Source organism: Myodes glareolus, chromosome 5 (assembly GCF_982192425.1).
Source record: "Myodes glareolus chromosome 5, mMyoGla1.1, whole genome shotgun sequence".
Classification (NCBI taxonomy): domain Eukaryota; kingdom Metazoa; phylum Chordata; class Mammalia; order Rodentia; family Cricetidae; genus Myodes; species Myodes glareolus.
The window spans coordinates 50,151,015-50,178,315 of record NC_142030.1 but is presented as its reverse complement, the minus strand read 5'-3'; the positions used below and the strand labels follow the sequence as shown (position 1 = coordinate 50,178,315).

At 44.8% G+C, this 27,301-nt stretch overlaps 1 protein-coding gene across 13 annotated transcripts in view; it reads right to left on the bottom strand.

The window, feature by feature from the left end:
- Positions 1-27,301, bottom strand: part of Cadps (calcium dependent secretion activator) — a 433,680-nt gene that overhangs the window by 201,315 nt on the left and 205,064 nt on the right. For all 13 annotated transcript variants that reach the window (XM_085687935.2, XM_085687936.2, XM_085687937.2 and 10 more), the window contains exon 6: positions 24,791-24,912. In XM_085687935.2, the coding sequence (XP_085544061.1) occupies positions 24,791-24,912 (122 nt within the window). The remainder of the gene's footprint in view (positions 1-24,790; positions 24,913-27,301) is intronic.

The window sequence follows — 27,301 nt, the reverse complement described above, 5'->3', positions numbered from 1 at the left end:
CAGTGTGGATAAATGAAGTCTAGACAAATCCTCAGAACTGGAGAATCACAGATGCATCTAGGAAGTGAACTCACAGTGTTGCATTCTGGGAGTTGCCTACTCCTGTTATCTAAGTGGAAGGATAAAGAGAGAAGCACCAGGAAATTGCTGCTGAAATCAGCTATTCACAGGAAGCAGAGTTGTAGGCATCACAAAGGCAGACCAGACCACCAGCCTCAAATCACGGAAGGGCTTCCCCCCAATTCCCCCTTTCAGTCTCCATGGTGACCTCATCGTCTCTGGATGCCAACCAAGTTCTGCTCCTCAGACAGCTCTTCCTATTGTTGATAGCTCTTCACTTTTACGTAAGTCCCACTCCCCCACACCCTGCATCTTTCTGGAAAATTCCGGCCCTTCTTTACTTCTCTGGCAGTCATATGTATGACATAGTTTGCTCAATGCTTGTCTATAATTGGTTCCCTGGTGCTGGTGTGGTCTATTGCTTGGTCTGCATCCCCAGAGAGTCTGTCTTCTTTGTCAAGGAGACTGTCCCCATATCTCAGGGGACTTGGGACATAAAAGGAAGGCAAAGTGAATTAAATAACTTCTTGGACACCTTGCACTTTTAACCACAAATATTGATTGCATTTCCTCTAATGCAAAATATTCAGTACTAGGAATATTACAGACAGCAAGATCATCAAGGCATCACTGCTAGGGTACCAGACTAGCATTTTCCCTTAGCTCCAGAAATCCTCATCAAAAGACAATCAAGTCTATACCCCTATGCAGATAAGATTTATTTTCTATAACAAGATGCTTATAGGTTCTTCTCCTTTATTTGGGGTTTTAAAAGTAGACAGTGAGCATTGATCAAATTTTCAAATTTTCAAATTCATTAAATTGGATGATTTTTAAAAAATGGATTCTGGTTCCTTCTTAATTGGTTTTTCATTATTTAAACCCGAAGTAAATGGTATCAGTGTTCTGACATATGAATGATTTTACCCTTGTAAGAGACTGTAAGATATTTTTATACATAAAAATTGGGTGAAATGCAGAAAAAAAGCAGCAAAACAACCAAAACCAAAGCAAGAACGGAAACCAGGGCATTATGATGAGATTTAGTCACTAGATGGCAGTGCTGGGCTATAAATGCTTCCCCAGTTTTGCCATTGGTCAACTTGAGCAATGGCGCATTTAAATTTCACATTCCCAAGTATATTTCCATTCACTGCAGCGACATTTTAGAAAAAAAAAATCAGCTGCTTTAGAAATGTTAAAGAACACGCTAAGTCTTCTGCACTCTAAGCTACCGTCTGAATCCAAATTAATTGAATAAAAGGTAATTGTCCTTAGAGTTCACAGTGAAACTCTTGGTCCCATTTATGCAAAAGCGGAACCAAATAAGGAAAGTACAGGCCCTTCTCTGGGAGGAGAGGAGCACACATGGGGGGTGTTGGGAAGTTGCTTCCCAGGCTGCATCTATGCGACATGTCTCTGTCTCAGGCCAGAGTTGAACCCACAAAGACCCAGGTGGAAGCGAGACCTCCTCAGGCCAAATTCTCCAGCACCTGAGCAGCAAGAGAGGGGGGCATAAGGCAAATCATGAGGCTCTGGGAACGAACTGTTTTCTCTTTACTGGTGGCCCTCATGTTTAGCAATACTGAGTCTCAACACCCTGCCCTTTGGATCGAAGAACTTTAATCAGCTTCCATTTCTGGAGGCTGTCAGGAAATGGTCAAGAAAAGAATGAATTTTTATTCATTTTTGGCCATTAAGACAACAAAAGCCCAGAGACTTGTAGCAGCTCACTAGACCCCTTGTTCCCAGCTGTAGCTCAGTTGCTATTTTTCTTCTCTCTCTTCCCCCTCGCTGAGACTTTATTTTTTATTTTTTTTTGTGTAGTTTGCCTGACTGTATGTATGTATGTATGTATATGTATGTGTAGCATGGGGGCCAGAACATGACATTGGATCCCCCAGGACTGGAGATACAGATGTGAACTGTCATGAGAGTACTCAGAACTGGACCTGGGTCCTCAGGAAGAGCATCCAGTGCTCTTAACCCCTGAGCCGTCTCCACGTGCACATACGCACACACGCCCCCCCCCCCCCCCGGCACAGGTATACCACCCCTCCTTAATACTGCTTTGCTGTTGTTGCAATTTTCTGAGTGTGCAAAGACGTAAGTACTAAACGGATGGTTTTCTGAGTCAACCTCCAGGCAGCCAGATCTTCCTCTGAAGACATGGGGAAGACAATGAACACATATTCTAACTTCTTATACGTCGCCAATCACTTCTGGAGTTCTGGTTTCAGCCAGTGAGCCAAAACATACAAAGGGCTTGAGATCACAAATAATAAAAATAGTTGGCGAAATCAATGACTTTCCAAGGAGACTTTGTCCTTCTCTCCTTGGGGCCCTTTATTATATCTGTTGACACAGTACAGATTGTCACCACTGGGGTACAGATACTACTGGCATCTATTCAGCCTATATTCTAGATTTATTTCTCTTCTGTCCTTCCTTTTTCATCTTCAAGAGCATTTTAGAACTTGTTGGAGTGTGAAGATTGCGCTAAGCCGCTTGTAACTAAGAATTAACCGCCCCCGAATGTGAATCCTGGAGAATCTGAGAAAGCCTGGTCATCTCTTCCGACTTCGTCCACTGACATCTAGACAGAACTAGGAGTTGTCCATCTGTGGCAGGACTGGGACGTGGTTGTCCGTCTCTGATGAGCTGCAAACATGGGCTGTCTGGGCCTGCATCTTGGCATCATTCCTCACCAAACTGCGCCTCGGCCTTTGCACGCTCATCTCAGCTCCAGGTGATGGGAAATACGATCAGGACACCCCCTGTCTTGGGTGGGGTACTAAGGGCTTTGTTCTTCATTAACATTGCCTTCCCCTAGAACTAGTTAAGACAGACTGGTAAGGTTTCTTTAAAAGCCTGTCCCAAAGCATCTCCAACCTCTGGGTGAGTCTGTTCAAAATAAACCTCTGCTGCAGACACTCAGTCGTCCACCTCCTTTCAGAAGCACTTACTTCCTGCTTGGTCAAGACTTCCGGTTTCCAGCACACAGACTTGTCTACTCTCGATATGCTCTTGTTCCTTTTCTGTCCTTCAGGGCAGGTGAGCCAGCATCCTGATTCCAAATTATAACCCATAGGGAATGTGGATTGTAGTAACTCTGTAGTTCATCTTCATGGTCAACTTGGTGGGATTCAGGATCACCATGGAAACAAGACTGTGCAGTCTGTGAGGAATTCTCTAGATTAGCTCAATCGAGGCAGAGACTCCTCACTGTATGAGGGTAGCACCTTTCTGTGGACTCGAGTCCCAGACTGAATAAAGGAGAAGGGAGCGGAGAAGCAGTAAGTATTGTTCTCTGCTTTCTGACTAGATGTGACCTGCTGCCTCAAGCTCCCGCTGTCATGCCTTTCCCACAGTGATGAATGGTGCCCTTGAACAATGACTAAACCCTTCCTTCTTTATGAGGCTTTTGTCAGATGCTTGATTATGGCAAAAAGAAAACGAACTAATTCTACCGCATGCTTATAATGCTGTGGGCAGAGGTTATGCGGCCTGTGGACAAGGGCAATCCCTTCTCTGTACCCTGCCTCCGCACACTGATGTGTTGATGTGGGTTGACCATACCCTCCTAATTCAAAAATGTGTGCACGACAAAGAACAAGCCAGTCTGATTCTCACCCTTGAATCTGCAACTCCCAAAGGGGAGACTCAGAAAAAGGTGACCACAATGCGACTGGGTCCTAAGCCTGCCGTGAAGAACTGAAATCGCCAGGCTTCATCCTGCCCCTTCCAGACATACTTGATAGAGTTTCTTCTCTGAGTTTCGTTTTCCGCTCCTAGACACCATATATATTTATAGAGATGATTTTCCTTCTCTTCCTCCTCTTACACGTTTTTAGAACTTGTGTTTCCTGCATAGGGCCTGTACTTCAGAGGCAGGAGCTTCGGTAGCTGATGTTGTGGGAATGCCCTTCCCACCCACTCTGCACTTGCAAGGACTCCTAGCTAAGCGCAGCAGCCTCTGCCAAGCACCTCCGCCTGCATAGTCTTTGCTTTCCCCACACAGAAAACTCTGCAGGTCTCCTCAGAATAAAATGCTCTACTGTTTTATACTCGGGATGAATACGCAGGATTTCCTACCCACCCTGAATATTCACATATCCTAAGATCCAGGACTTTGTTGCCTCGGTTTCCCTTTGTTATTGAGTCATGATCTATACACTGAAGACACTAGTCTGAAATCGATCAAGCTATCAATTTTTTTTTTTTAAATGTGTGGCTCCGGACAGGTGACATAGTTCAGATGGAAGAGTACTTGCGTAGACCACACAAAGCCCGTGGTGGATCGGCTTACTGTACAAAACGGGTATGGCGGCACGCTCTTGGAATCCCAGCACTGGGGAGTGGGAGACAAGGCAGGAGGTCAAGAAGGTCGTCCTGGGCTACACGGGATGTTCCAGGTCAGCCTGGGCCATATGGGACCTTGTGTCAAAAGAAAATAAAAATCAAAACCTTGTGGCTTGCTAAGTACTTTGGTAATTTTCATCTGATTTTTCCACGGGTGTAATAAGTTGTTCATGCACATACAACTGAAGCTGCTTCTTTGGTCCTCCCATTGGAAAAGAGCGCTCACATGTGCTGGTTCATTCACGTGAGTGAAGATAAAGCCTCCAGTGGAGGAAAAGGTGTCTGTCCTTTTGTCATGAACGCCATGTTTGACAGTTGCCAAGTATATCCTGCTCATTGACTTTACTTATGAGCTGGCTTACCAAGATTTTACCAAGCAGAAAGTAAATCATGGAATACACTAGAAAATAATTACCGAAGCAAATAAGTGCAAACCAGGGGCATTCAGAGATAATGGGCTTCTAGGAATACTCTCTTAGAAGGGACATCAGGTAGCACAAAGACCAGTACCAAAAGATCCCAGAGGCTTGCCCCCCATCCCTGCAATTCTTCAGAGAGTCTCGGTGTGTAAGACAAGCATCTAAAAGTGATCAACTTTTTTCCTTTACAAAGAGCGCCGTCTTTCTGGAGTTTGGAGCAGAGAGCAGATTTAGTGTAGAATTTGCTAACATCGTTTGGTTTCACTGACATTACTTTCTGGTTACTTCACTTGTCATCAGCTAGAGAGAAGCCATTACCATCCATCTTTAAAGGACAACCAGCTTGGCCTGGTGGAGCAAGCTGATAATTCCAGCCACAAGGAGGCTGAAGCAGGAGGATCATAACTTTAAGACAGGGCAGAACCCAGTGTTTTGTCTCAAAACAAAATGTTTTGTTATTTTTTAAGGTCCTGAGATATAACTCAGACCCTAGGCATATAGTTTAAGCCTAGTACAGCACACATACCACACACACACATACAGAGCACATATATACACCACCGCAACCACCATCACCACCACCACCACCAACATAAATAAAGAAAACTATAAAATACTTTGAAGTCCCACATAGTAATATATACACATCAAGGGATGATGGTTCAAAATAATAGAATTTTGGGGAGCTGCAGCCAGTACATGTGTCTGCAGTAAATGTTGACAACCTGCCAGATTTGAAAAGGGGGGGAGTCTTCCAAGCAGATCTCTCCTAATCCTGCTCAATGCTGTATCTGGAATAGGTTTTTCAATGAAATCTCATCATTAATATGTATATCTGAGGATTAATTCTTACATAATATTAAGTTCTTAATTCCTCAGAATCATTTCCTGTTTTCCTTTCTGTCTGGTGTGTGTGTGTGTGTGTGTGTGTGTGTGTATACATGTACATCCTGGTTTCAATATTAACTGTCATATTTCAATTCTGACAACTTATGCAAACCTCCACCTAATCCAATTATTCTGTATAATTAAAACGGTTCATTTTAAATTACAACTGAGCATTCTTTTAAGGGGCAAATAAATCTCTCTTTTCAATTTTCTAGTGCTTTAGTTTTATCCAGCTTTGCAAACTGTGCTTATGGTCTGTCTATAAAAATAAACTTAAATGTAAATTATGATTTAAATCCCTGTGGGCAAGCTGTTCTGCCTTATTTGTTAGACAGCAAATAAGACCTACTTTATAGTCTGTTTACTAAAGTGAAATTTCAAAGTTGGGGCTGCAAAGCCTTAACTCTATTGTCGCTGCGAATGCAGAAACCAACAAGTAGGGCAAAGCTCAGGACAACACGCACATCTTTAAAACAAACCACTGTTTGTGGTTTTTCTTTTAAGCTAAAAGCGGATACAGGGGTTAATGGGTGTTGTGTACAATCATTCATGCTCCTTACCCAAGCAGCTGTTCAAACAACCCGTCAGGTCAGGACACATCGGTTTGTGAGCGTTTGATTTTGATCTCTGGAGATCATTTGCACACTCATTCCCACTCTGCCTCTCTTACCCAAATCGAATCACTATCCACTCTTTAAAGAGCAATAAAAACAAAGGGCGTCCACACATCCTCTTCCCTTAAGAACCTGTTACATTTGAGGTCACAAGTATATTCACCTCAATCTGGCATATACATTTCACCGGAAGCCGCAGGATAAGCAAGAGGCTCATGAGTCAGATGGACCCCACTCTTTCCGAAGGAAGACTTCACAGGTATGCAGGTCCATGCTGGTGATGTCAAGACATTTAGTTTTTCTCTGTTGGAGGTGAAGCAGCATATTTTTCCTTCCTTATTAAGAGTCACAGATTAGGAGAAACTTTAGAAGGGTGTTTTAGAGTGACATTGGTTCCCATGAGCACAACCAGGTTGAAAAGCAACGTTCCCAGGTATAAATGAAGGTGGAGAAGGATGGGCCTGCTCCCGCTGGTATCTCTGTGACTGCAGCCCCTGGCTGAGGACCATCACACAGACACCGCAGACCGAGATTAGACATGACTGCACGTCTGAGCCATCACAACTGTCCCCCAGCTTCAGAAGACGTACGGGAGATGATAGAAGTAGGAAGGCGTGTGCAACATCTACTATGCGATTAATAGCACTGCCCTTGCTGCTGATAATGGTTTAGCAGCTGTGGAGTCACATGACCAGAACTTAGGGGAAAGCTTTCCAACTAACTGGAAGCTCAACCCCTGCACGCGGGTACAAATTCTGGCTTCCCCCTCTTGTCTGCATGCACCTCTCATTCAGCTGCAGCCCTTTTGTGCCAGTCTCTGTACCATGTCTGAGTGCCATCCCTGGGCTGCTGGTCCTGAGTTCTAGGAGAAGGCGAGATGAGAAAACTATGGGAGGCAAGCCAGTAAGCAGCACCTCTCCATGGCCTCTGCATCAGCTCCTGCCTCTGGGATCCTGTCCTGCTTGAATCCCTGTCCTGACTTCCTTCAGTGATGAACAGCAATGTGGAGTGTAAGCCTCGTAAACCCTTTCCTCCCTACTTGCTTTTTCAGTCACGGTGTCTCATCACAGCCATAGAAACCCTGGCCATGACACTCTTACTCATTTCCTCCTTGCTCACAGACTCCGGATACAGTCACACTTTCTCTCTCTGAGAATGACCAACCGACTCCACTTTGGGGCCTGTGACTTTGCTCCTTCTTCTTGATGGGCCATGCTTTCTCCCAGGCAGCAGACCTTGACATCTTGAACTCGCAACTCAGGGTGGCTGTTCCTGTTTCAAGGGAGCTCAGCCCCGTGCCCAGTCACTCTGTTATTGCTCTGAAACCATCTCCACTCCTACTTAAGGATCCTTCCTTACAGAGTGGTTGCCTAACCCTTCTCACTATCGTCTAGGGCAGCTGGAATGAGGGATCACAGGTTTAGGATCGAGTGTGACTGATGACCTCCTCTCTTGGCTGCATGCTTATGAGGACTTGCGTGTATGTTTCTGAGTATGTGCATTACTGGTGTGTGAATACTTGCACATTCACACACATGAGCAACGATGTGTGGTCGCCAGAGGTGGACACTGGCTGTCTTAGGGTCTCTTGCTGAGCTCAGAGCTTCCACTGATTCAGCTGCGGGGATCCCCTGCTTCTCCCCCCCCCCAGTTCTGGGATTGGTGTGGGCTGCCAAACCCACCTGTTCTTCTGTACCTCTTCAGAGCTCTTCTATTTAGAGTCTCTGCAAGCTGCTTCTTAAGCCAGAATATTTCCCTTATGGGTCAGGTGCTCTTCTTAGTATATTAAAAGAAAACACAATAAAAATCCAAAAGAAAAGGGAAAATTATTCAAATCATGCACACATACACATATAAATACTTATCAAAACTTAAGAAATTTATACACACGAAACATCTTTATCTAAAATTGCTTACGGGGATGAGGAAAGTTGAGGTGGTGGATAATGAAGCTGTTAGGTGTTTTCTTTTTTATTTACCTTTTTAACTCAGCTCAGTTGAATTAATCTCAGTTCTAGGACTTGTCTAAAAAACCTATTTCACTTGGCACACCAGGTCATATCTGGATTTGGTATCTTGGTCACTGATGAACTATGGGGGAAAAAAAACCCAATTTTAATTTTTTATCACATTTATTAGTTTATTTATTTGTGTGTGTATGTGTGTGTGTGTGTGCAAGCACATGCACGCGCTTGTGCACACACTCGCACACGTATAGGTACATGCCACATTGTGTGCATGTCTGGAAGAACAATCTGTAGGAGCCTGTTCACTCCACGAGGGTCCTGGGGTTTGAACTCAGGTCATCAGGCTTGGCAGCAAGTGTCTTTACCTGCTGAGCTGTCTTAGGCCCTGAATACCCTATTTTATAAAGAACTTGGACAGTTACTGGTACTTGTAAGGAAACTAGAGTTTCCCACAATGTCCCGTTTGTCTCCTGTGCATTGCCACTGTTGTATTTGAATTCACAACTGTTTTTTGATTTCTGCTGTTTCTTCCTGATATCTGGCACAAATATAACCAGGGCATTAACTGCCTTTACCTCCCTGCCCAAACACGCACTCTGTGTGCTTAGCTCCAGGAAGGGTCACTCTGTTCTGAATACAGTAACTCTAATCAGGCAGCTCTTTTCGGCAACCAGGCAAGTGGAGCAAATCGAGATTGCTCAGCGAGGCCAGGCGATGACCTTCATCCGAGCCCAATGATTTCTTTGCTGTTTGTACACAAACAGCTGAACTGCATCTTAATTCCAGATGCAGATTTGAAGGCTGCAAAGACTTTTATGAGGTTGCCGGACACAAAGACAGACTCTGGGCAGCGAAGTAGAAGCGATGGAGGTCTCCGCAAAATCAATTTCAGCCGGCTCTTGCCGAGCGCTCCTTCCCCCTCATGATATAGATAATGGAGGTGGGCTGGATGTGCTCATTCAAACCAAGTGACCCAATGTCCCCAGCTTGTCCTAAGATATTGGACTCAGAGCACAGTCTAGAATTTCCGGGTTATCCTGGAGGAGTTTGTCAATGGCCTGACTTCTCAGCATGTAAGAAATAACTAGCAAACGACTAGCGATACCATCTCTATGTGTTTATGTGCAGTCACCACCACAGCTGAGTGTAAGGCTCCATTACCACACCATCCACAACCTGCGTGTATCTGTGGGCGGATAAACCATGCACACAGCCAGAGACACAGCAAAGCAAACTGGAAAGCCTCATCAAATATTTACAGCCATGCTTGCTGGATCTGGAAATCACGAGCAATGTTTGATTCTCTTTACGTTTCCCCCACTTCGCACGAACAAAATATCAATATATTTGGTTGAAAAAACATAACATCAAATTATTTCTCTAAAAACTGTGTTAATGTGAAGACCAAGCATGCTGCCTTATATGAAGGAGGTAGCAAATCAGCATGGTTTGCAGTGTTTGTTTAAAATACAGACTTTCCCTACAGCGATTAGGAGAATCGAGGATCCAAATTCCACTGCAAAACTGCAGTCTGGCTTGATTCATTTGCATGTAATTTAGTGTCATCCTCATGAAAGGCCCGAGAAGCAGCAGTGATGTCTGCAGATCCTTTTTTGGTGTTTTCCTAACCCTTTTCTCATTAACGCCTCTATCAGCCGCAAGCTTCACTTTCGGCACAATGCAATCTGCTGTTGTAGAATAGAATATTTGTTTAACTATGTAAAGACGTGTTATGTTACATTTGTGCATTCGTGTTGCAGAAATCTTTTATGTAAAGGTGTGTTGCTTTTGTTGCCCCTGCATTTGTTTAACTATGTAAAGATGTGTTACATTACATTTGTGCATTCGTGTTGCCCAGTAATCTTTTATGTAAAAGTGTGATACATTTTGTTTCTGCTGCATTTGTTTAACTATGGAAAGATGTGTTGCTGTTTCACCTTGCCTGCCCAAGGAGCCTGGTTGATTTAATAAAAAGCTGAGTGGCCAAAAGCTCGACAGAGGTGGGGCTGGTGGGCAGAGAGAAAAGGAGAGCCAGGTAGCTGGCAGCCAGCTGGCACCAGCCCGGGACCCAGTCAGCCAGACACTGAGGAAGCAGGAAAGCAGGATTGATAAGGTAAATGAGCTTCAGGGCAGGACTCTGATTAATACAAATAGGTTGATGTAAGTTTTAAAAAAAGCTGGCTAGAAACAGGCCTAAGCTAAGGTTCAGCATTCATAACTAATAATAAATATCTATGTCATGATTTGGGGGCTGGCAATCCAAGAAAGCCTGCTATTACCCACCTTACAAGTCAAATAGGAAATGAAGGCAGATGGGTAGAGAATATCTATTTTCTCTTTGAGTTTGGCATCAATATCACAATGTCAGCATAGGAGATTCTATAAATAATATGTGTGGTGATGTGGGGGAGAGAAGGCATTTGGCGGAGCTGAGCAGTACTCTTTGAAGGGGTGGGATGCAAGACTCTGCCGGAGAGCCCAGCTGCATACCCATGACTTAGCTTTACGGTTGTAAGAGACTCTGCCCTGATGTCAACTCACTCGAGGTCATCTACCAAGATGATGGCATTGCCACTTACGTACGGTCAAGAGGTGGAGGAAGAGATTGGTGGCAACTGTGGCCGTAAACGTCCAGGAGACGAGCCAGGTGCTATCCAAGTGCAGACTGCTCAGTACTTGGTGTTATGCTTACAGGAGCAGAGAGTGGAGGCCAGTGTGGCCACTCTGCCCCAAAGATTTTGAATCTGTTCCCTTCATTCCTCTGTCACCGTAGTTACTGCCACTGTCACTTGATGACAACCATACGCTGCTAGAATGAAGTTATAAGCAGGTGAGTCCAGTATGGATATTCTTGCACCAAACGCAGACTTCTTCTGTGACCGCTGACCCTGGAAGTCCAGTTCTGGCCATTCTTATTGCTTCAGATCTCTCAGCATTCCTTCACTGAAGCTTAGCCAAGCTGGCTTTTCTTCTGCCCCCCAAAATCCCAAACTCCGATTTATTGCCCATTTACTGACTATATGATTTTTCTCTTCCTACCACGTGTTGCTGAATATTTGCTTAGCTATGCAAAGATGGGCTGCATTTGTTTAACTATGTAGCCGTCTGGTGTGTTTGTTTCATGATGGAAATAAAGGTAGGTTGCTGTTGTACCTTGCCTGCCTAAGGCACCTGATTGGTCAAGTAAAAAGCTGAAGATCCAATAGTGAGGGAGAGGTATAGACAGACCTTCTGGGCAGGGAGAGTAAGGAGGAGGAAGAATTTTGGTTCAGGAAAGAAAGAAAAAGAGACAGCAGGGAGATGCCAGGGACCAGTCAGCCAGATTTGGAGAAAGCAGAAAAGTAGGGCATGCAGGAAGAAAGAAAGAAAGAAAGAAAGAAAGAAAGAAAGAAAGAAAGAAAGAAAAAAGAAAGGTAAAAAGCCCTGAGGCAAAACATAGATGAATAGAAACATGTTAAATTAAAAGGGCTAGTGGGATAAGCCTAAGCTAAGACCAAGCATTCATAACTAATACTGGGTTTTGGGTCTTTATTTGGGAGCTTGCTGGCGGCTCAAAGAAAAATCTCAACTGCACCCATGCTGTCCTCATCGCTGATTTCTCCTTGTGTTATCCTGACTTCAGTCACAACTCCGGACTCCTTTCTCACTCCCTAAATTCAGACGTTTTCTCTATGACTTTGCAAGTCGCCCCGGGAGAACATTGTTTTTGCTTCTTCCTGCACTCATGCTTTGACTACATGGCCAAGTATGGCTAAAGATGAGAATTTGTGTTCTCAAACAAATTTCTGCGAATATAAGAGTAGAATAAAATGATCAACATATAAGTTTTCCAATTCAGTCTTTAAAACAGTCATATGTAATTTTTTTTACTAGTTTTGACGTGCATAGGCATGTGCACTTTTCTTTTGCTGTGTGTGCACATGTGTGTGTTGGCGTATAAGTACACATGGAGGCCCAGCAGTCAGACCTAGATGGTTTTCTCAATCTAGCTGCACATCATCATCATCACCATCATCATCATCATCATTATTTTTATTGTTATTTTGAGACACTATCTCTTACTGAACTTGGAGCTTGTTGATTGGCTAGAATGGCTAGCCAATGAGTCCCAGGGATCTTTCTGTCTCTGTCACTCCAGCTCTCAGAAGACAGGCTTGCTCTACAGTGCTTGGTTTTGTCTTTTTGTTTGTTCGTTTTGAGTGAATCCTGGTAAACACACTTAGGTTTTCTGGCTATTCAGCAAGAACTTAATCAGATGAGTTATATCCCTAGGCCCTGAAATGCAAACGTTAACATCACAGCGTAGAAAGAATACATTTGTTTATCATGGTAAACTGAATATTCCCATGGTGTCTCTATGGCAGACAGAAAAGATGTTTACTTGGACGTGGGGTTGATGCAGAAATGACACAGTTTAGTCCAGTTTTGGAAATTTCTGACTCCTGAGTCGATGGGAAGTTGTTAAGTTTTCCTCTTTTCTAGATAGGAACGGATGGCGGTGAGCCTTCTACGACTGTGACAGATGAACACAAGCAAAATTGTCTAATGGATGTACAAAAGGTAGACCTGGGATAACATCTAATCTTTATTTTTCTTCTCGGTGTTATTTAAATTTGATTAAGATTTCTTTGCTAAACATGGGTGTGATAGTCTTCCTAACATTATCAAACTAACATATTCTTTTACCTAACTATTAATTTATCACAAAATAGTCTCATAAATCATTACAAATATTAATTTTGATAATACATATCTAGACATAGTAATATTTTATAAGCTAAAAGAAAACATGAAGTGAGCACAGGATATTTTGACCCCAGTATGAATTTGAGTGCTTATCTGTATTTGAGCATGAATATTCAGATACTAACATTAATCACAATGATATGTCTTCTTTTTGGACATTATCCTGTTAGTGGTTATAATGGTTTTCTGTGTGATTACATGACACCTGAGCATGTACTAGCTCAGAGAAGACCTTGAAACAACATTTGATTATGAGATCTTCCAAAGGTAAGATGAAGTCAAAACTACACGGTCAAAGTCAAACTCTGGTATATCTGTACTCAAGTTTCTCTCTCTATTGCATGTCCCATAGGATTGATTAATGGGTACCCTAGTGGCAGAACTTTTGCCTTTGTCCCCTCATTCTCTGTGTCACCTTTAGGACATGATGTATGATATAAAAACTAACCCCCAGGTGCAGTGGATCGCTGAGGGAAGGACCAGCTGAGTGGACAAAGGAGCGTCTGCTGAAGGGCAGCAGCATGTACTCCTCTGCCACAGTCTGATTTACGCCCCGATTAACCATCCTGGAGTCAGCACACAGTAGACTCATGGCGTGAGTCCTGATCACAGATGGCCACAGGGGCATCAGTCAGCTCTTCCAGAGACTTCCATTTTCAAGGCTTGAGATGACTGAGATGGTTTTGCTTTGGGATCTCTTTAAAATGGGAAAGTAATAAGGAGAGAGACACATTTTCTAGGGTCCTGTGTGCTACGTATGGCTAACAGAATATTACTCAGTGCTGCCCTTACTTGGAAACAGGATGCATGTGTCAGCACAGCAGGGAGGAGAGAAGGTTGTGGCCCTGGCAGGGTGGAATTGAGAGGTCAGGCTGCAGGATCAGAACGAGAGATCAGAGTACGAGACAACGCAGAGATATCAGACTGGGAAATCACACCAGAAAACCACACTGGGGGATCACAGTGGGAAATCCTTCTGCGAGATTAGGTTTCTGCACCTAATTCTTTTCTACCGAGGCCTCAAATCTTGATACAGCAGCCTTATTATACTCTGTATAAACTAAAAACAAGCGTTCCCCTTAAAATTTTTCTTTCTCTATTCAGGGGACAGATTTCACAAACAATAAAAACTTGATTAGATTGCCCCCTGTAACTAAGTGTCAAGATTATTTTTAGATTTTCAGACTTAGTTTGTATTGCACCTGGTTGTTCTTTGGTGTGTGTGTGTGTGTATGTATATATATCAGTGTGTGTGTATGTATATGACTGTGCGTATGTACATGAGTGTGTATGTGCATGAGTGTATGTGCATGAGTGTGTGTATATGTGCATGAGTGTGTGTATGTGCATGAGTGTGTGTGTGTATGTGATGAGTGTGTATGTGTATGTGCACATGCAAGTACGTACTCGTGTATATAAGCATTCCTTACTTGAAAAGTGATGCTTGGCTGAGCCCGATCGGTTTTGTAATCCTAACTACCTGGTAAACAGAGATTGGAGGCTCTCAAGTTCAAGAATGACTATGGCCTCAGAGTGGAATCTAAGGATGGATAGGGCTACTTGATGAGAAGCTGTCTTAGCCAAGGAAAGCAGTTCAGAGGTAGAGCACCTCTGAGTATGTGCAAGACCTTGGGTTCCACCCTCAGTACTGAGAACAGCAACAATGAGACTCCCTCTATTGAGTAAATGCCCCATCACCAAAGCACAGAGGTTTAGGCTAAATGTGTTTACCTTTTAGCCTGTCCTGTTCTTGTGAAGGGTGAGCAGTCATCTAAGTGATGAAATTGACGCCTGTTAGTTTAATGGTCACTGGTCCTCAGAAGAGGGTGTCTGTCACATCATCTTTTCCCACATGCTATCGAGGCTTCGTTTTTGATAATAAATCAGTCAAGATTTATTGACCATGTTTCCATGCTAGGTCTTCTACAAAGGCATCCTCACACACAGATTTTGTAGGTACAAAGAGTTTACATATACACCACTCTGGACAGGAAAACCAAAGGGTATCTGGTTGAGAGACAAAAGATCTCTTCTTTAGTGACACCTGCTGAAGGCTGTGTGGTTTGCCTTCCTAGCCTGCGCCCACTGACTGTGATAAAGTCTGACATTTCATATGCTGATACAAGGTGCTTTGCTTAGTCATTACGTTCAAGGCCTTACCAGCCAGCCTCTCGGGCCAGTGCCATTGGTCTCAGGAACTGAGTTTCAGATGGATTCCACAGCTCACCTAATACAACCATGCAAGGAGCAAAAGTGGGATCAGGACCAAGCAGATTTTTCCAGCAGAACATTGCTGTCATGTCAGAGCTGAAGATTTATCTCCCAAGACTGCCTGGGCCCCAAGTACTCTGAGCTGGAAGCAAGGAAATGGAGTGAGAGAGTCTTTAAGGTCTTTCCAGGGCACTCTGAAGATCTAAGGATTGAAGCATGGAAGGCCCAGGACTCTCAAACACTTAAGAGTATTGGCATGAGCTGTGATATTCTGGTTTCCTTAGAGACTCCACTTTTATCAGCATCAGGCGAGGTCTAAAGCACAGCACAGGCAAATGATCAAAGCAGCAGCTTAAGAATGCACGGACAGAACCAGCTTGGTCGCTGAACTCTAAGCTCTTCCACACTGGCTCTGATCAGAAGGACAGTGGGTAAGTGGAAGGGTGAAGACCCGCTCCTGGGAGTGTGGGACTCCAAACAAGACCCAAGAGGGTTGTAACTGTAAGACATGGGAAGATGTTGCATTCTTAACTCCTCTTGCCTTTAAGAAACAGCTCTTGTGCCATTGGATCAAGCCCCACCCTATGTGTCCCCTCTCTGCTGGAAGAGCCCCGTTCCAAGGGTGCTCACATCTCCTTTTGCAGAATAAGCTCCTTGCTTTTCAGGGGGTTCTGGAGGACTGGGTAATGTCTCTTGACATCTCTGAGCTTCTGTTTCTATTTCATGGGAGGGAACTGATTTCTTGTGTGTGTACACATGTTCAGGAGTGTGTGTTTACGTGTGTTTGTGTGCACATGCATTCATGCATGTACTTGAGTGTAGAGGTCAAAGATCATCTCAGGTGTGGTTCCTCAGGAGCCATCACCTTAATTTTTGAGACAGGGTCTGTGGATGAGACCTGATGCTTGTCAATTAGGCAGGCAGTGAGCCCCCGGGGATTTTGCTGTGACTACCTTCCCGGCTCTGGAACTACATCTGGGTACTACTGTGCCCCACTTTTTACATGAATGTTGGAGAATGAACTCGAGTTTTTGCAGCAAGTCCTTTTCAAATGGAGCCATCCCCCCAGCCCATGAATTTAATATAATCTTGGGGTACTTAGTGAATGCATGGTGAGATTTTTGGCTAGCACTACTTCCTGCAATTGACTGATGCTTGCCCCTTTCACAGACAGCCTGATAGTATCGGTTTCAACAATCCACAGGCAGGTTGCACTCCTGCCCAAATTGGAGAAATGGAGGAAAAGGGGGGGAACATCTACTTGCCTGAAGCTATCCAGCTGGTGAATGGTGAAGGCAGGACTTAAGGTTGGGTCTGTCTGTTGATCAGATGGTACCTACTAGTTTTATGTCTGGCACTGGTTTTAAAGGAATGGCGGAGCGTTTGCGACTGTAATGGTTTCCAAGAGCGTGACCCCGTCATATGTAGGGCTCTCTCAGGGCGGGCAGAGTGCCTTATGGTATCTCCGGTTCATCTTTGAAGACCAAAACCATGCTGATGCGCATGTGTTGAGTTCACCTGCCGGAGGCACTGACCGGGAAACCTGCACTGTGTGAGCAGCAGCCAGATCACCACTGTTCAAACACCTAAAGCGCTCTACCCCACAAAACAGCGGAATCCGTGGAAAGGAAATGAACCTTGTATAGTCTTTCTAAAGGCTCAATCCTATTTAAAATGCCGTCCTCCCCAGTATTTCTGGAAGGCCATGTAATAAGACAGTGAGAAGCACTATTTCATGTTTGGTTTTGGCCCGGCTATTTATTATCAGGGCCATTTTGACTAACTCACAGAACCTCAGTGGGTCTCAGTATTCCCATCAACAAATGGGCACAGCAGTATCTTGTAGTTCTTAGCCTGGCACCTAGTCAGTAGAATGGGTGAATGTTTTAAACCTAGGCCACCTTCTACTCCCCTCTCCCCTTCCTCCCTTGAGTAGCATAAAGCCAAGATTGTAAGAGCAAAATGATGCCTATGAAATTGGCAGTATTTAAAGAATATTGATTAATTTTCATGAGTGTAGTAAGTAAGGCACAGTGAGTTAGGCTGTTCGCCCAAGGTTACATATGTGAGGAAAGGATTTGGTTCTGTGACTCCCGACTCTGGGTTCGTATCCATGACATCAGCATGCTGCTCCATTCACCGCTGACTCTATACCAAGTGTCTCTTGTCTTATTACTAATACGGGCTTAGAGCAGGATTTCTCAACCTGTGGGTCTCGACCCCCTCGGGGGTCAAATGACCCTTCACAGGGGTCACTGAAGGCCATTGGAAAACGGGTATTCACATTATGATTCATAACAGCAGCAAAATTGCAACTATAAAGTAGCAATAAAAAGAGTTCTATAGTTGTGGGGTCACCACTTGTATTAAAGGGGTGCGGCCTTGGGAAGGGTGAAAACCACTGGGTTAGAGCTTCTGGCCCGAACCTCACTGTTACAGGTAAATAATCTCACGGCATTCCTGCCTATTCTGTTTCTGATTATTAAATAACAAAAATTTACAAAGTGCACCCTCAGTTTCTCATTGGCTCACTATTACAGTGCTCAAGAGACTGGAGCTTGCATGGATGTTTTTTTCCATTGGAGGTTGTTTCCATATCTGAGCACCACATCCAGCCGCTTCCTGCCCACCCAGTCTTAGCCATAAGTCCTATTAACTGCCTCATCCTCCCGCATGACTCTTTCCTCAGCTGGATGAGAGAATTAAAGAGTAGCTGAGGTGGAAGGGGTCTGAAACACTGCTTATCAGGGCTTGGAGAAGCTAGGAAGTGTGGCGTCAAGTTGGTGATTGACAGCGTGGGTAATTACTGATGGGATTAGAGGCAGAACTTAGAGTCCCCTGCCCAAGACCTGCTCTCAGTTCACAATCCTTCCCCCATCTTTAGTGCCATTGGCCATTTCCCCAGCTGGCTAACCTTGCCCTTCCAGTTGACACACAAACCGCTCCTCTGTCACCCTCTGGGCCCCTGGTTTGGGCTCCCTGTCTTGAGAGACGGGGCAGTGTCTGAGAATCCTGAATTTGGTGGTTATCATTTTACCGCTTCTACACTCACACGGCTTCTGGGATTCTGCAGAATAAATTTCAAGGTTAACGTTGTCTTTTAGCATTTGTGATTTGATTAACTCTGAGAGAAAATCGAGAGAAACGGTGCCTGAATTTCCACTACACAGCATCTTCTGTCTAAATGCCTTCAAGACTGTGCAAGAGGGGGCGTGGAGGAAGCAGGCAGGGAAGGAATTGGTCTCAGGAGACCTTGTCTTTTTCCACGCATAGGTCTCAAGTCCTAAAAAGCCACAGTGGCTCCTGGACAATTGGCCATTCCATCCCAGCACATGCTTCCCCATTTGCTCTGCTGCATGGTTCTACAGCTCCAAAGGTCAACTCTTACAGCACCCACCTTGGCAGAAATGGTGACTTCCAGAAATACTTAGGTCTTCCCTCTGACTCTCAGACTACTGAAACAAGGGTTCCTAGGAAATTAGAAATTTTCCTGGGAATCTCATGCTGGGAGAAGAGAAAGGAGGAAGCCTAGTTCCAGCCAGACAAGAAGGCTGTTTCCCAGGGAAGGAGTTCACACAGTTCTGATATGTCAGAGCATTTTGCAGAGAATGGAACCCAGGAAATGACCAGGACTGCTTATTTATCGATAACCCTGGCCCTCATGTTAGGCAGGCAAAGACAGACATGGAGGTCATTAAGTCTCTTTGTCTCTCTGCCCAGTGTATCCACACTGAATACATCTTCCCCTCTCCTTTTTGCTGTCTGATTGTCCTACTGAGGTTAGGTGGCTGAGTACACCTTGTTAGGGCTGCCAGGATACAAGCTCTGACCCTAATAACTTTGGTAACGTTATGACCCTGCACTTTCACAACAATGCCTGGCCAGCAGTGTGTGCTTGCGATGTATATGCAAACCAACATTGCTATGATTCTAAGTTTACTCTGATTTTTCAGATGTTCTAGGTTTTAAGATAGCAACCCAATCTTCTGCTCCCTGGCCTAAAATCTCCCCAAGCTTTTTGTCAGAGCCTTGGAATAAGCCATCCTTCTTGTGGTTCAGAATGCCCCAAGATGTCTGGCCTTGCTGTGTTCTTCGGACTTTCCCTAGGGATGATTATCGGATACTACCTAGCGACACTGTTTTCCTTTCTGCTGACTACTTCTAGTCTCAAAGCCTTGGCACTTGCTCTTTCCTCTTCCTGGGATGCTTTCCCCATGATGTCCTTCCTTCCTCATCCTTTGGGCATTAGTGTGAACCTTCTACACATCAGGGATGTCATCGGGGATCTGAGTCACCTGTACTCTCACGACTCCACTGCGACAGCATGTCTATCCCTTTAGGGACACAGATGATAATTTGGTTATTGTCTTATACAGTACTCTGGTGTTCCTTACCGAGGCCCTTTATCAGGATGTTTGCATGAAGTCCCAAAGCTGGGTATATGTGCTTTGCCGCTGTGATGCCAGCCCTAGCTGGACAGATGGGCAGATTCCATGGAAGAAAGACAGACACCTATCCCCACCCTCAGCCTCCTTTTCACATTCAACTGAGGGAAGCAGAAAACTTACTCTGCGTCCACATAAGCCATTGCCAGGCTCTGGACACAGAAAGCATTTGGTTAAAATGAGAAGGGACGTGCCACCGCGGAGAAAATGATATACGAGGCCAACAATGGGAAGAAGCAAGCTGCTGTGTCGCGGGCTAATTGAGCTGGTGACTCAGCAGATCTCCCTCTCTTTGCATAAGCTGGTCATGAGAGCCCGACCCTTGTATTCTGTGCTTTTACTGCAGAGAGCGTATTCCACGGGAGAAAAATGGTCCAGAATGTCACTGCGCTTTCTTGTTTATTTCTGAACACAGACACGGCAGACTGACCCGGTGCTGCTGGAAAAGGATCAGAGCTATGGCTAGGGTTTTTAGCCAAGACACTTATCCTTCCCAATCTCTTGGAAGCGCAGGGGAGAATCTGACTGCGATTTCTGATCCACGGCAACAACGGGATCTACCCTCCGTGGCCTGTTGTGGCCAGTGGACTTACCAAGTGAAATCTTGAGTTTTATGCAGAGGAGTGTAGCTTCAGGAAAATGAGAGAAATGTGGGGCTCTTATTCAAATGTTCTCCTGCAGAATCATTATTTAAAGACCCCGGTGTTTAACCTTCTCAAATTGTGAGAGCAGAAACGTTCAAAGTGCAAAACTCCCAAGAAGGAGTGACTTTGGACAGTATCACCCACTCAGGAAAATGTCATGTTCCTTTTTTTCCCTAGGAGGGGTGGTTTCCAAGCCTGCTTGCCAGCTTGCCGTCTCTAGACCTCCACATTCGTTCTTCAGCGGTGTCACCCTTTATCCTGTGTTATTATGCACGTAACACATTTTCTTTAAGTTAATTCAGCCTTGAAATATTAGCATATTTCTCTAAAAAGGGAAACTTATTTCCCTGTTGGCAAAAAAGCACCAGCGGCAGTAGCCATGAAGAAGAGTAATTGCGGGGAGTCTGAGCAGAGCGAACGCCAACTGTTCCTGTCTGCCGCAGGAGGCGCCGAGTCTCAAAGGCTGTTGAGCACCAAATTAAAAAACAAAAGAAAACAAAACATAAAAACCCCTCCTTGTTCTGACCAGAGGAATGGCCAGGCGAAGACGTGGAAATGGAGAAACTGCTTCCTATTTGATTTGATGTCATTCAATGCTATGCTGTGGTAATACCTAAAAATCTGTTGCTATTCCTGGAGATTAGAGCAATACCCGAAAAGTATCACCCATGGCGTCGATGGCTAACAGCTCCATCCCAAAGAAGATGAACAAATGCAGCCAGGGCCCTGGAACTACAGACTCTCCCTTCTCTACTTACACAAGGACTCCAGTTCTTTCTGCTCCCGCACTCCATGTTTCCCTGCCAGAAACAGAAACAGTGCGTTGCAAATGAAGACAATGATTCCTGGCTAGCACAGCTCCCTGCAGCTTCCGAGCACTTACTGGTGGCTCACCATCTTAAAGGCCCCGAGGAGGAAGACAGAGCTGAACGGATACGTGGCGTGCTCAAAGATAATCCACATGCAGCAAATATGTAGCTAAACTGAAGAGCGAGTAGGGGCCACAACTGAGCTAGGAACATAAAAACTGGCCCCACCACATTCGTAACGATGGACACAGAATACGTGGATTATGCAACAGATCCAATCTGACCTTGCGGAGACATTGAAAGGTACTCCGGTTCAAGGGAGAGAATACAATGATAGAAAGAAGTGGCACAGGTCACAAATTCCCAGTTATTATGGCTGAACGATATAGATCAGGGTTTCCAAGGACTTTTCAGAGGTCTCAGTTCAAACAAATTTGAAGCATGACATAACTTAAAAACTGTTAGATAGATTTATTTGCCGATGGGCTCTTCAGAGATCCAAAATGTCCATGAACAATGAGTAGTTCACCAGGAGACGTAACGTCTCCATTTTCTCAAACATTCTTGACTATGCTCCTCCAGTCCCTAATTCTGTTTTTCTTGAGTCTACTCTACAGAGATCACATTGTTGGGTAAACTGAGTGATATAACATCCTTCTGAACTTGTAACTATACTTGAAGAAAAAGGACAAAAGACAAATTCCTTATAGGTATGTGATAACCGAGGTGCACTGTGCAGGTACTGGCTGGTATTTAGTAGTTGCAAAGGTAGACTCTATGAGTAATAAAATGGGCTTGAATGGGACTTTGGTTTGGGAACATGTACATGGTACACGGGCAACAACTGACTGGAAGTAAACAAGATTCAAAAGCTCCAGCAGAAATAAGGCTACCCTAGGGAGGGTTACCAGGTAATGAAGGATACCTTTTAAGGTAACCAAAATCAAATGCCAGAAATAGCACAGAGAAAAGCACGGGGGAAAATCGCAAGAAGGAGGAGAAGAAATAAAATCCTCGAAGGAACGAAATGATGGAGAAGATCCCAAGTCCAAATGAAAGAGGTAGGACGAAGGGAGAGCCGTGCAGACAAGCCCAGATAGCTTTCCAGGTTAAAGCAGGCAGAAACAGAGGAAACCTACCTATCTGCCCCAAACTATGATGAAGGAGAAGATAAAGAAGATCTCCGGGGAAAGAAATGTGCATTCGAAAGAGGATAAGGGGAAGATGAAAGGAGGAGTATCACAGGGATAAAGGGACAGGAAGCGTGTGGACAACGCAGATCTGCGTGTTTGGCTTCAGCACTGTGGGCAGGTTACCTCACATCGTACCCCTTCCCTTCACATGGCGGACATTACAAGGTGATTATGACATACCCTGTCCCCCCTGGATACAAATTTATCTTGAGATCCTCAACACACACACTAGGTAACTCTTAAGCCTTTGATGGACTTGAGCCCGGTTTTGAAGCCTGAGTGCTGCATGCATTCAATGAATCAGCAAACCCGCCGTGAGGGTTTTGTAAAAATCTCTGACAAATGGGGACTCAAAGGAGCATCCTCTGCCACAAGAGCACATTTTGACCTGAAGAATTGATGCACGTAAAAAAAAAAAAATAAATAAAAATAAAAAAATAAAAAAAAAATAAAAAAAAAAAAGAATTGATGCACGTGGATGGCATGACCTCCACAGACATGAGCAGGTATGCCCCTTCAGGCACACCTAACACATTAAAAATGCTGCTCTAAACAGCAAGGCACAACAACATTGATAAAGATCCGGCCACTTGAGAAAATGTTGCCTTTCAGACGCAGACATCATCAGGTGGAACAAGGATTAAAAGAGGGGAACGAGAGCACAGGACAAGTGACATTGACCTCCATTTCCTCCCAAATGTTCATTAGCTCCCCCCGCCCCAACACACACACTTCTGGACATCTGAGGCATTGCCTATTCATACAAAGAACCACTTGGAGGAACACGATACCTTTGGCCCTTCTCCAGCCCGAGAAACACTCAGTGATTCCTTTGAACTATTTTATTTGAACATCCTGGTGAGTTTTTCATGTTCTTCCAAACAGCTCCTGATGCTCTGGGGAGGAGCTGGGGTGGGGGTGGGGGTTACCTTCTGATGACTCTTATGGATTAATGCCAGCCACAAAGATGAAGATGCTCATTCATCTACACAGGCATGGTGGAGATCGGAAAAGGAAGATCAAAGCTGTACTCTCTCATCCCCCTCTCTCTCTGTGAGGCTTGGGAAGTCTCTTCTCCCAAATGGATAAATCTTCACTTCTACTGGCCAATGCCCCAGCATACTAACTCATCCACGGCCTCACCTTGGGCCCTTCTGCAGTCAGAAGATGCTTTCCCAGCGCATCTCCAGCATCTTTCCCACCACCACCAGTTCTCTCACTCAGCTTAGGAAACTCCTTGGTCCACAATCTCCAGCCCCAAAGGACCATTCTATGCATTTCTCTTTGCCACAGGGTCATTGCCAACTAAGAACTATTCAAGAGCTGTTCACTTCTTTGGGTGCTTTACAACATTAAAGCAGATAACTCAGGTACCCCCAAAACGACCTGTTCAGAAGCTGGTTCATGTCTCCCAAGCATCTCCTCTCAAACCACCTTTTCCTCTATTTATTTCTATTTGTCCATAAGTACCCATGGGTATTGGTTCTGACCTCCTCTACCCATTGATGCTCGAGTCTTCATTTGAAATCCCAGAGTGCTAATGACCAATTTATATCCTTCCACAGGCTCTGGATCACCTCTAGGTCATAGGTTCCTAGGATTAAATACTCTGCGAACAGTTGCACTGCAACAATATTCCTTTTATTTTTTATTTTATTTATTTATTTTGAGATAGCGTTTCTATGTGATCCTGGCTGTCCTGGAACTTGGGTTAAAGGCATGTGACACCATACCAGGCCAAACAATATTCTTTTTGGCCAAAAATTTTCAATCCACAGTTGGTTGAATTTAAAGATGTAGAAACCACAGACGAGGCAGGCTGACTGCATTTATAAATACACATTTGTGATGTCCCCACTAAACTGTGAGCACTGTTAGGCTCACAGTGGTCCCTTCTCCCTCCTCTATGTCACAGCACCTTGTACATACTCCACCCAGTGACCTGTGGCTAAAAGCTTCAGAAATGGGACTGTTGCTTCAGACTCCCTTTTCAGCTTTGAATGAACTGGGATCCTTGTCACGGCTGCCAAATAAAAATAGTGTCAAGGCTGCGGATGCCCCTCAGTTGGAAGAATGCCTGCCTAATATGTACGGAGTTCTGAGTTCAACCCCCGGAACTTCACAAACCAGAAATGGTGGCATATTCCTGGAACACCAGCCCTGGGGAAGTGAGAGGAGGAAGAAAACAAGCCCAAGGCCATCCTTGACTACATGGGCAGGGCAGGCCAGCCTGGGCTACATGGGAGAGGTTGAGGCCAGCCTGGAGTACATGAGAATTTTTTTTTTTTAAATGGAGTTACATCGCCTCGTTTGATAAAGACGGTGTGCGTTTCTTAGTCTCCTCTGGGAAAACAGGCCTTCCTTTTGGAGTTGGCACAAACAAAACCAACGGCGACAACTTCGGTCAGATAAACCATGGAGAAACTACTCACGTTGGTTTTGAAGCCTCAGCTTGATCCGTCTGTAGTTTTTCCCCACCCTCCACCTCCATGGTGCAGTACACGATGCGATTTGGAGCCAAGGATTTAAGGCCTTGAACTTCCATGATCACCACCTGAAGACAGAATCACAGAAGAAGGATTTCACACCAACGCCAGCAGTAGCATCACAGAGGTAGCTTCACCCACAGGAAGAGAAAGAAACAAGAAGCTAAAAAGCCAACAGGGAGGCCACGGCTTCACCTGGGCTTTACTGCTTACAATGGAGCCTTTTGCCTTCCGGGTGGAGCAATGTGGTTCATCCACTCCCTCTGTGCAGTGTGAACTGAGTGTGGGGCCTGCAGATGCTAAGAAACCATTACACTTGAGACAGACCCTTCAGTCTGCCTTCCCTCCCTCCCTCCTTCCCTCCCTCCCTTCCTCCCTCCTTCCCTCCCTCCCTCCTTCCCTCCCTCCCTCCTCTCCTCCCTTCTTTCTTCTGCTCCTTTTCCTTTTTTTATCTGTCTGTGTCTGTTCTTATCTCTGTGTCTGTTCTGAACCTTCTCCCTTTCTCCTGTCTCTCTCCTCCCTTTTTCTTTATTTCTTTTCTCTTTCATAACAGGTCTTAGGCTAGCCTTATACTTGCTGTGTAGCCCAGGTCTTGAACTTAGAATTCCGCTCCTCTGCCGTGGCAGTGAGGATTATAGGTCTGGCTCAGTGTTTACCCTGCCTGGCAGTCTCAGCAAAATTTGCTAATTCAGATGCTCTTAAGGTCAGACAGGTAAGGTGAACTGAACTGCTCTTCATGTTAAACAAATAGAAAAAGAAGGCTTGGTCCCACATTTTCTTTAAAAATATTCTAGCTGGTGGTACCACACACCTTTAATCCCAGCACTCGGGAGGCAGAGGCAAGCAGGATCTCTGTGAGTTTGAGGCCAGCCTGGTCTACAAGAGCTAGTTCCAGGACAGGCTCCAAAGCTACAGAGAAATTTTGTCTTGAAAAACAAACAAACAAATTCAAGCCTTTTAGGTCAGCATTTGATAGAAACACAGTTTGCGCATTAACCTTTCTCTTGATAGCAAGATAAGCAATCGTGAAGAACTAGGGATCAGCCAGGGTCACCCAGTTTTTGCACCACAGCGTGGGCAGAAAGTGGTAGAGACTATGAGAACCTGGAGAGCACAGGCTCTGTCCCCTGGGATTACTGCCACTTGTCTGTCCCCAGTTCAATGACCAGACACGCTGCTTTGTCCTGCTAGAAAAGAGAACTCTGATCGTAAAACATTACGATTGGAAATTTGATTTTTAAATGCTAACGATCTGAATAGAGAGGAATAAAATGTGCCAACTCTATGTGTACTATTTTCAGAGTTATTTATGATTGTTGTATGCCAAGGCAGTTGAACCAGAACCCCAATAAACCTGCAGCTTTATAGTCTCTGATCTATCCTAAACTCACTTAAACGTCAGTGATTTCTTATCCCCATTCCATTTAGTCACCTGCTATTCTGATAGCAATGGGATGGTAGACTCTGCCATCGAGGCAAGGGAAAGAGGGAAGGGGACACCAACTTCACAATCAGAACAATAGCACCCACCTTAGTGACCTACAAGGAGTAGTCTGGGGAAAAATCACTCTCTCTTCAAAAGGGGTAATGGCGTTAAAAAGGAGAGAGAAATGGGTATAGAAAAAAGACACATGCTTTTGGGGCGTTTTGGTTCAAGGAAGCACCTTTGGGATGTGTAAGTTTTAATTTTGCCGTGGGATAACAGATCCAAGCAGGATGAATCGGATCACTGATTGATTGAGCTTGTAAAGCAGAGGTCACTGGTTCCTCATTCTGAGTCTGCTCAGAGGGCTGACTTTAACCCAGACATCTTTCCCTCAGATGGTTTTACCCTGGTGCTGCTGCTGGGCAGGGGCCACACTTTACTTTGAGAGCCCCGGGGAACTTCTGGGATGTTGGGAAATGATCTCACACTTAAGTCCCTTCCAGTTCTGCCTTTTTAAATGTGTGGAGGCTTAGCTTTTTTCTCTTCTTCTTTATCTTTTCTTCCTTCCTTCCTTCCTTCCTTCCTTCCTTCCTTCCTTCCTTCCTTCCTTCCTTCCTTCCTTCCTTCCTTCCCTCTCTCTCTCTCTCTCTCTCTCTCTCTCTCTCTCTCTCTCTCATTCATTCCTTCTTTCTTTTCCTCAAGAGTGTGTGTAGATAAATGTGTGAAAGTCAGAGGATATCCTCAGGTGTCTGGCCTTGCCTTCCACCTTGTTTGAGACAGGGTCCTTTGTTCACTGAGGTGTACTCCCTGTTGGCTGGCCTGCCAGCTCTGAGGAGTCTCCCGTCTGTTATAGGAGTGATGGGTACAGACGCTCACTACAGCTTCGGGACTTAGGTGGATTCTATAGATTCTCACGCTTGTGTGGCAAGCACTTCTCCCATGGAGCCACTTCTCCGTGGACCCACCTCAGTGATCTCACCTGGGAGGTAGGGATGTGATGTGTAGCTGTTATCCCAAGTTTATATTCTGGG